Source organism: Triticum aestivum, chromosome 6D (genome assembly GCF_018294505.1).
Source record: "Triticum aestivum cultivar Chinese Spring chromosome 6D, IWGSC CS RefSeq v2.1, whole genome shotgun sequence".
Classification (NCBI taxonomy): Eukaryota; Viridiplantae; Streptophyta; class Magnoliopsida; order Poales; family Poaceae; genus Triticum; species Triticum aestivum.
This window is the reverse complement of record NC_057811.1, coordinates 382,831,611-382,842,072: the sequence shown is the minus strand read 5'-3', so window position 1 is coordinate 382,842,072 and position 10,462 is coordinate 382,831,611. Positions and strand designations below refer to the sequence as shown.

The following is a 10,462-nucleotide window of genomic DNA, read 5'->3' as shown; positions in this document are numbered from 1 at the left end:
GTTTTTGTGCGTCGATCAAGTAGTAGGAGTCGTTGCCTAGTGCCTTGCTGATGACAAAAGGGCCTTCCCAAGGGGGCGAGAGCTTGTGCTGGCCGGCTGTTCGTTGGATCAGCCGAAGCACAACCTCGCCCTCTTGGAAAGATCTTGGCTTGACCTTGCGGTTGTGGTAACGGCGCAAACCCTGCTGGTAGATGGCGGACCGGCTGAGTGCTAACAGCCGGCCTTCTTCCAGTAGGTCGACGCCGTCTTCTCGCGCTTCCTTGGCCTCCGCCTCCGTGTACATGGTGACCCGAGGCGAGTCGAACTCGATGTCGGTTGGGATGACGGCCTCGGCACCATATACAAGGAAGAACGGAGTGAAGCCGGTTGACTTGTTAGGGGTAGTACGCAGACTCCAGAGGACAGCCGGCAGCTCATCGAGCTAGCAGCCGGCCGATCGCTCCAGTGGTACGACCAGTCGGGGCTTGATGCCGGAGAGGATGAGTCCATTTGCTCGCTCGACCTGGCCGTTTGACTGCGGGTGGGCAACGGACGCTAAGTCCAGTCGGATACCCTGCGTCGCGCAGAAACGTGCCAGTGCTCCTTTGGCAAAGTTTGTGCCGTTGTCGGTGATGATGCTGTGCGGCACGCCGTACCGAGTAGTGATGTCGGCAATGAACGTGACGGCAGTCCGCCCGTTCAGCTTCTTGATCGGCTTTGCTTCGATCCACTTGGTAAATTTGTCCACGGCGACAAGCAGATGCGTCAGGCCGCCGCGGGCTGTCTTGAATGGGCCCACCATGTCCAACCCCCAGACGGCAAAGGGCCAGGTGAGGGGGATGGTCTTGAGTGCAGAAGCCGGCAGGTGTTGCTTGGAACTGAAGACTTAGCATCCTTTGCAGCTTTTGACTATCTCTTTGGCATCTTCCAAAGCAGTCGGCCAAAAGAAACCGTGGCGGAAAGCTTTGGCCACAAGTGATCTTGAGGCTGCGTGGTGGCCGCATTCACCTTGATGGATATCCTTGAGGATTGCCACACCTTTCTCTGGCTCGATGCAGCACTGGAGGACTCCAGTGACGCTGCGCTTGACAAGTTCTCTGTTTATTATTGCATATGCTCCGGCTCGACGTTGCACTAGTCTTGCCGAGATCTCATCAGCCGGCAGCTCTCTATTGACTAGGAAGTTGAGGATGGGCTGGGCCCATGATGGAGCTGTGACTTCTTCTACTGTCAGTACGACCACTGTGAGTCGGGTGGTCGGGTTGGGTGGTGGGGAGTTGGAGTCGGCCACCGCTTCTTGTGTTGCTGCAGTCCCCGGGCCGACTGCTGCAGTCCCCGAGCCGGGTGCGACTACGGCAGTCCCCGGGCCGGTCGTCGAAGTCCCCGAGCCGCCTGCTAGGTTCCTCCAGTCGGATCCGGCTGCATCGGTGGCAGGCGGTACGAAGATAGAGTCCGACTCTGGAGACGGCTTGATGGACGGTTTGAGGAGGCGCTGGAGAGAGACACCGGTCGGTATAGCCTGTCGGGTGGAGCCGATCCGCGCCAGGGCATCTGCTTGGTCGTTGTCGGCCCGTGGCACGTGAAGGAACTCGCACCCTTCGAAGTACCCACTGATCTGCTGGACGAGGAATCGATAGCTCGCCATGTTTGCATCCTTGGCGTCCCAGTCGCCAGATAACTGTTGGACCACCAAGTCTGAGTCGCCATAACACAGGATCCGGCGTATGCCGAGCTCTTTGGCTAGCCGGAGCCCGTGTATGAGTGCCTCGTACTCGGCCACGTTGTTGGAGGCGGCGAAGTGGATTTGGAGAGTGTATCTGAGTTTGCCGCCTTTGGGAGAGGTGAGGACGATGCCGGCTCCCAAGCCGGTGCGCATCTTGGACCCGTCGAAGTGCATCCGCCAATGGGTAGAGTCAGGAGCCGGCGGTAGGTACTGGGTCTCGGCCCAGTCGACGAGCAAGTCGGCCAATGCTTGGGACTTGATGGCGGTGCGGGGCTGGTAGAAGATTGTGTAAGGTGCCAGCGCAATGGCCCATTTAGCCACCCGGTCGGATGCATCCCGGCTGCCTATGATCTCGGCAAGCGGGGCGGTGCACACGACCGTGATGGGATGCTCTTGAAAGTAGGGCTTCAGCTTCTTGGCGGAGAAGTACACTCCATAGCACATCTTCTGGTAGTGCGGGTAGTTTTGCTTTGAGCTGGATAGTACTTCGCTTAGATAATATACCGGCCTTCCTCCGGGCGCTGGACCACGACAACTGTACTGACCACTCGGCTAGTCGCGGCAATGTAAAGGAGCATGGGCTCCTTCTCAGTCGGTGCCGCCAGGACAGGTGGAGTAGTCAGCATCTTCTTCAACTCATGGAAGGCTTGGTCTGCTTGGTCATTCCACTCGAAATGAATGGATTTCTTCATGAGTCGGTACAGGGGGAGAGCCTTCTCTCCTAGCCGGCTGATAAAGCGGTTTAAGGAGGGCAGGCACCCAGTGAACTTCTGCACGTCCCGCAACTTGGTGGGAATCTCCATTCTCTCAATGGCCTTGATCTTCACAGGGTTGCACTCAATGCCGCGTTCGAAGACCAGAAAACCTAGAAGTTGGCCGGCTGGTACTCCGAACACGCATTTCTCGGGGTTGAGCTTGATCTGGAATCGGCGCAAGTTGGCAAATGTTTCTTTGAGGTCCTCCAGCAGGGTGACGCGCTTCTCTGTCTTCACCACAATATCGTCTACGTAGACGTGGGCATTTCTGCCGAGTTGCTTGAGGAGGAATTTCTACATGCAACGCTGAAAAGTGGCACCGGCATTCCTCAAGCCGAATGTCATAGTCAGGTAACAGAAAGCTCCGAATGGTGTGATGAAGGCAGTCTTCAGGCGGTCTGCTGGGTCCAACTTGATTTGGTGGTATCCTGAGTAGGCATCCAAAAAACTCAACAGCTCGCATCCGGCCGTGGAGTCTATCACTTGATCAATCCGTGGCAAAGCAAACGGATCTTTGGGGCAGGCCTTGTTGAGGCTGGTGTAGTCTATACACATACGCCACTTGTTGTTCTTCTTCAACACCAAGACTGGGTTGGCAAGCCACTCTGGGAAAAATACTTCCATAATAAAGCCGGCGGCGAGGAGCCGGGCTATCTCTTCTCCTACGATTCTTCGCTTCTCTTCTGACAGCCTGCGGAGGGGCTGCTTGACCGGCTTCGCGTCGGCTCGGACGTGCAATTTGTGCTCGGCGAAATCCTTCGGAACGCCCGGCATGTCCTTTGGGGACCATGCAAAGATGTCTCGATTCTCACGGAGGAAGTCGACGAGCTCGCCTTCCTATTTACTGTCCAGGTTTGCACCAATGACTGCAAACCTTTCCGGGTTCTCCGGGTCCAGCGGTATCTTCTTCGTCTCCTTGGCCGGCAGGAAGGAGCCCTGCACATCATAATCTTGGGGTTGGGAGACAAGGCCGGCTGCTTGCCGGCCATGGCCACAACTCGCTCCAGCATCTTCTTCTCTTCTGCCACTACGAGGGACTCGGCCAGCCGACTGCTGGCTGCGGCGCACTCGATGGACTTCTTGTAGTCGCCGACTACAGTGATGATCCCCTTCGAGCTTGGCATCTTCATCTTCAGGTAGGCGTAGTGGGGCACAGCCATGAACTTGGCCAGAGCAGGTCGGCCAAGCAAGGCGTGGTAAGGGCTCTCCAGATCTACTACCTCGAACCAGATTGCTTCTCGGCGAAAGTGATCCTTGTCTCCGAAGAGAGCATCCATCTTGATCTTGCCGATCGGGGAACAGGACAGGCCGGGTACGATGCCATGGAACACGTTCCGGCTTGGCATGAGCTGCTTCGCCTTGAGGTTCAGCTTCTCCATGGTATCGCGGTACAGTATGTTGATACTGCTTCCGCCATCAATCAGAACGCGGGAGAATCGGGCAGCTCGCCTCTCCGTTGCGAGGGTGACATCCAATACTAATGCGTAGGATCCAGGGGACGACATCACCTCTGGGTGGTCGGCCCGACTCCAGTTGATAGGCTTCTCGGACCAATGCATGAACTCGGGGTTGCTGGAGGCGACTGCGTTGACCTCTTGGTGTTGTCGGCGCCGGCTGCGCTTGTCTTCAACCTGGCTTGTGAAGACGACGTAGGCGGCGTGCTCTTCAGGGAACTCATCTTGAATGGCTCCGACTGCTAGTCGAGCAGCCGGCTGCTGGGGGGCTGGAGGCGGCGGGCCGGGAGGCGGAGGCGGCACCAGCCCCTCGCCCTTGGAGATCCGTGTGAGCCAGTGGCACTTTCGGGTCGTGTGGTTGGACGGCTTCGCACCGCTGTGGAACTTGCAGGGGGCATCGAGAGTCTGCTCGTAGGAGAAGGTCGGCTGCCAAGCCGGCCTGCCGCCCTTCTTCTTGGGAGCGGGCCGTTCTTCGAGCGGCTCATCTTTGACTATGGCCACCTGCCGACTGGTGGAAGGCGGCATAGGGGCCTTGCGCTTGTGGTCGTTCTGGTAGGGGCGCCGATTGGGGTCGCCAGCCGGCGTCTTGGGAGCCGGAGCGAGCACCTTCCCAGAGGCGTCCACTCAGAGCTCGGTCTTCATCGAGGAGTCGGCCGTGGCGTACTTGTCCGCGATGATCAGCAGCTTGTCGAGGGTAGCCGGCTCGTCGCAGAGGAGTCGGTGCTTGAGAAGGGTGCCCTCTCGGCACCCGGCGGTGAAGTATTCGATGGCCTGAACCTCGTGCACCCCCTCGCGGGAGTTGTGGAGCTCGGCCCACCGCGTGAGGTAGTCGCGGGTCGACTCGTTGGGCCCTTGGACGCACAGGGAGAGCTGGCGGGGCTTGGGAGGCCGCTTGTACGTGCTGGTGAAGTTGCAGACGAAGACTTCCGTGAAGTCCAGCCAGCTGTTGACGCTGTAGGGCTTGAGGCTGTTGAGCCAGGTGCGCGCCATGCCTTGCAGCATGAGGGGGGCGTACTTCACGGCTACGCGCATGTTGCCATTCGCTATGCTGACAGTAGTGGAGTAGTCGATGAGCCAATCTTCCGGCTTCACAGAGCCGTTGTACTTGGGCATGTCTCTGGGGAGCGAGAACCCTTTGGGGAAGGGCTCGTCGCGGATGCGGGGGCCAAAGCATGGCGGGCCGACATCGTCTTCTTCTTCTAGCGCCAGGGATCGAGCTAGGCGGTCGATCCGGTGGCGGGCGTCGTTCTCGCTGACTCCTTCGCGGTGGCCTAGTCGGCCACCAAGAGTCGGATGCGTGACAGGAGGCGGGGTAGGATATCTCTCCCCTCGAGGCGGGGGAGGAGGCGGATTTCCTTGGCGCTCCACTGCTCGAGGGCGGCCTTCCGCGTCGCGCTCGATGGTGATCCGAGTCCGGCTGCGGCTAGCAGCCGGCTCCTTGTCTTTCCTTGCGCGGGCGCCGCTCGCAGTCGGCGACCGGGATGTCGCGGCGTGCTCTCGGCGCGGGGGAGGACTCTCAGCGCGGGCGCCGGCTTCGTGCCGTTCTGCGGCCGCGTCGATCAGCTGCTGGATTCGCCTTGTCATGTGAGGGAGCTCCCAGCCCATTTAGCTCTTCAGCGGCCGCCTGAGCGGCTCGCAGATTCTCGAGCGGGGTGGCGTAGACGGGGCGGTCTGCCCCCAGCATGCTGGCGATGGCCGCGTCGCGCTTCTTGACGAGGCCGGCTCGGCTCGGCCCGCCATGAGGTGGCGTGCCAAAGGCGGCGGTTGACTTCGCACTAGTGAGCCTCGGTGAGGCGTCTCATGGAGGCTATCTTCTGGCCTTCCGCGATGAGGGCGAGGCGGCGTGCCTCCAGGGTCTCAGCGTCGGCGTCGGCCGGGATGGGGACGGATAAGTCATGCATCGCCGCTTGCAGGGCGTCGTGGGCGTTCTCGCCCGAGTTGGCAACGTGGCTGATGACCAACACCTCACTGACAGCGCTGCTGCCGCTGTCAGCTCGGGGGAGAGGGTCGTCGAAGACTACCACGTCGGAGGGGTAGGCGTCGAGCGATGCCGTGTCGGAGTCGACAAGCATCGGGTCGGTGGAGCCGACCGACTCCAAGTCTACAGCAGGCTCGCTGGAGACGTGAAGTTGGTCGAGGAGGCTGACGAGGCGGCTCTCGGGGTAGTCCGTGCCTGCGTCGGACGCGGGCTCGTCGGAGATGCGAGTCTCGCCAAGAAGATCGGCGAGGCAGCTCGCTGCGCAGACATCGTCAACGCCTTGCAGCGCGTCGGGGCAAGCGCCATCGGGTGCAGCGGGCTGGCTGCGCTCGCGGGGGAGGAAAAGGGTTCCCGTCCAGAACAGGTCTTCGGACGACGGTGCACCTGGCCCCACGGTGGGCGCCAAATGTCGGGTGGTAGGTGCGACATATGCCAACGGGTGGCTTATCATTGTGGGAGCCAGTAAGACGTCGCCGGTGCCTGGAAACGGGATGAGGCGAAGACATGCACGCCGGCGAATCTTACCCAGGTTCGGGGCTCTCCGTGGAGATAATACCCCTAGTCCTGCTCTGCGGGGTCTCCGCATGATCACTAGATCAAGACAAGTAGCTACAAGTGCTCCTTGAGCTGTCGGGTTAGAGGGAGAAGAAGGGCAAGGCTAGCTCTCCTTTTCTCTCTATGTGGTGTGTGTAATTCTATGAGACCAACCCTTTGCATGGGTGCCCCGGGGGGTTTATATAGGCCTACCCCCCAGGGGTACAATGGTAATCCAGCTGGGCGCGGGTCCCAGCCATCAGTGTCTATGCTTGCCGGCTTCTCCGCCGGTCATTGGGGCCCGCCGACTGGTGGGTCCCGCCGGCTGCCGGCTTCTTGGCCGGCACGCCAGCCCCACCGCATGGGGGCTTTGTGGGCGGCTGGTTACTGTTTGCCTCACCTCTGATGACGAGGGCTTTGTCGAGTTAAGCATGGCTACAGTGTCGCCGCCTTGCAAGCTCTCACTGTAGCCTTACCTCGTCTTGTCTCCTTAATAGGGCGCTTGCTTCGAGGGAGGGAGGTAGCCGGCTGTTGGGAGCCGGCCACATCCCTGGCCGACTAGAGGAGGCAGGGCCGTCTCCAGATGTCTCCCTGGCAAAGGGCCCCGCCGCCCGCGGGCCGTTCTGGCATCTGTCGTGGGTGACGTCGGGGCCAACATGGCTACAGTGCCGCGCCGGACGGGGGATGGCTGGCCCGTACGGCGCCCTGTGGCCATGCCTGCTCCGGGATTCGGGGGTAGTGGGCTGTACTGCGGCCACGCCCCATCCTATCACCGTTATGTGGGCATAGTCTTGGGGGGTGCAGTCTTGGCCGGCTTCTGGGAGTCGGCCTTCTTCATGACCGGTTTCTGGGAGTCGGCCTTCTTCATGGCCGGCTTCTGGGAGTCGGTCCTCTTGAGGCCGGCTTCCTGGAGTCGGCTATCTCGTATCTTTCTTGGGGGAGGTTTTCTGAGACTGGGTCGCCTTCTGGGAGTCGGCCCTGGGGATAGTCGGCCTAGGGAAGGCGGTCCTATGCTTTGTACGCTTGAAGGCTTGAATGGCCTGATAATTTTTCGAAGAGCCAGGGTGAGTCGGTTAGGCTAACCGTGGCCATTTACTCCGACACCTGGTTTGGCCTTTGGAGTAAGATTATTAATTGAAATTAAACAGTTTATCAAGTGACCGAATAAATTGAGTAAACCTTACCTTCCAGGCTCAGTTCAGTAGTATCCCAGACAAATATAAGTACATCTAAGGGTTGCAATGGATCAATAAAAATTCAGGAACATTCATTCCTCACAGCTTCCGGGCCTCGAATAATTATGCGCCGAGTTTTTTTCTTTTCCAATGCACCAGATTGTATATGATGTGACATCTTCCAGTTCCCAAAGGAACACAGTCAACAGCACGGTTGTATAATGTAGTTGTTATTTATGATGTAATGTGGTTATATTCCCAAAGCAACAAGATACTGTTATGTAACATACTAACATTCATTCATTTTGAGATGATAAAAGTTCCACACATGCTATTACACTATTTGAGCGTCGAAAAGTTTCAGGAAAGGTGCAGATAACATAAGAAACCTCAACAACCGCATGTAACTGATTTTAGTACGCATGAGCTGCTCTATATGCGAGGCCTGCTTCTCTTCTCTAAAGCATCTATCAAGACAGACGGGCAAGATCTTTTGAGATTTGCATAACCTTTGGTTGCCACCACATCATCCATCTTATCTGAAGAGGCAATAAATTCAATGCAAACATCTTTAAGCTTGTCACAGCTATACTGATCAGCTAAAGCCAATGTAGTTGCCACGTTCTCCACATCAAGACTCTTGCCAAGGATGTTTTGACACATAATCTTCAGCCTGTCCATGGCATACTTATCTGCAGCTACCAGCAAATGCCGGATCATTTCACACTTATCATCGCCTTCAAGATCATCCAAGTCAGGCAATGAATCTGTATAAATGAAATGCAGCAGAGCCTTGAAAACAGCGGGCTGCATGTCTTTGATGGTCAAACACCGCATCCTCTTCTCCTTCATCGGCCCAAAGAGTTCTGCTTTGAAGACAGGTGATCGCATGGCAAGCAAAATCTTGTGCGCCTGAAAGGTCTCGCCTCCAACACTGAAAGTGACATCTGCTTCCTCTTTAGTGTCCAACAGCTTTGCGAGATGCTCCATGATGTCTGACGGTGGCACCTCAATTTCAGAGTGCCCCATGGTTTCATAAACCTCAGATTCTTTGATTACCGTAATATTACATTTGATTATGAGAAAATCATCCTGAAGGTACTTTAGTGGTTTCGCCTCAAGACTGCTTCTTAGTATGAACAGATGATACTCACGACTGTTCCTGGTCTTGGAGCTGAACACCTTATTGTTTGGCGTAAACATTGAGCCAATCAACCCTGTCTCATGCTTTACCAATCCAAGCCGAAAGAACGTCCGCACCTCGGCATTGCTGCTCATGAGCTCAAGACAGATCCCCATACACCCTTCGGGCGACTCGGTGGTACCTTCGGGATAAAATCTGATGGACCAGTCGTACCCACCGACAGTGAAGGTGACCGACCGGACAAACTTCTCGACACCCATATCCTTCTTGAGGCTGTACCCGGCGATCTCAAAGATGTGTGCTCCCTCCTCCTTGTGTGTGGAGCACCTCGACGCTGTCACCTTCTCCGTGGTGCACCTCAGTGCCATCTCCTTGGATGCTGACTCCATCCTGTCCACAACCATGATTAATTCCAAGGGATAGTGTGGAACATAAGAGAGGAACATAGACAGCTTTTTCAAGGAGTAACTCTATGCATTGGGCTTGGGCATGGTTTCGGTTTACACAAATTAACCAAAGTTGACGCGAATTTAGGAAAAACAAGAGAACAACATTTTGTGAAAACTTCACAAACTAATGAGGGGCTGGGAGCAAGCAGACCATATGATGTGTGAAAAGCTGAGAAGTGAACATGCTATACAACAGTGCACGGGGCAGGGCTGTTATACACAACAACACAAAAACGAAGCTAGCAAAACGCCAAGTATAACTATTAGCTAAGCTAGTGGTAGCTTGGCTAAAAGTAATAAGTTAATAAGAACAGAGCAGAAGAACACAACCTCACAATCCCCCATGGCCATGGGGCAGGAGCATTACCAGTTTACCACAATAGTTTACAAGATTACAGTTTAGTACTAATTGGGGAAGGTGCATTACAAGTTTAGCACAACCCAAGCAGCTTACAGTCTCAGCCATCTGATGACCTGAACTTCTGAAGAAGAACACAAAAAAGGAACATGAAAGATATAGTGCTAGATTTAGAGCCGCAAGTTCCTCCAATTGTGTTAATCGAGCACTCGCAGACTAGCAACACAGCACATAATAGCCAACATCAATCGAGGATTTTACCTGCAGTTTTTTTAGGCTGTGCGGGGAGCCGGGGATGGAGAACGCCTGGAGCCCTGGACGCGAGGGCCGGTGGGCGGCGGGCGGTGCCGGATGCGGCGGAGATCAGACGACGACTAGGCGAGTAGGTCAGGCGTCTGGCGGCGGAGCGGGGCCAGAGCCCGGAGGCGTGGCGATGCAGGGATGTGCTCGCAACTCGCTTCGCTAGGGTTGGGCATGCGCGTCTCGCTCGCCTGCGCTGCGGTGGCTGTGCCTGTGCGCGTCTGCGCGACTCCGTCGGCGTGGAGTTTTTTTTTTTGGAGAATGGGGTGTGGAGTGTGGACGCGGAGTGCCTGGTCGGCTGGGCTGTAAGTGGGCTGGGCCTTAAATCGGTTGTTTCGGTTTTGCCAAAAAATAATCGTTTGTATGCTGAAAAGCGAAACGCAAATCCTATTCTATATCTATCTATCTTTCTGCGAAAAAAATACATCTATCTTTTACCTAAAAAAATATTTTCCCTGATTTTTTGTTCCGTTCACCTACCCTAAACTGTCAATAAAATTACCCACCATACTACCCATAAGTGAAAACAACTCTTCATTAATTATTTCTCTGAATTTTTTCCCAATCATTGAAACTGCCGCTAAAATTGAATTAAATTACCCATCATGACACT

General features: G+C 56.0%; 1 protein-coding gene across 1 annotated transcript; it reads right to left on the bottom strand.

Moving 5' to 3' along the window:
* Positions 1–7,812: 7,812 nt before the first annotated feature.
* Positions 7,813–10,098, bottom strand: LOC123145253 (BTB/POZ and MATH domain-containing protein 1). Its single transcript, XM_044564622.1, has 2 exons — positions 9,811–10,098; positions 7,813–9,132 (listed from the first exon to the last, which is right to left on the bottom strand). Exon 2 carries the CDS (start codon positions 9,129–9,131, stop codon positions 8,031–8,033), a length of 1,101 nt encoding a protein of 366 aa, XP_044420557.1. The 5' UTR covers position 9,132; positions 9,811–10,098; the 3' UTR covers positions 7,813–8,030.
* Between the last annotated feature and the right edge of the window lie 364 nt (positions 10,099–10,462).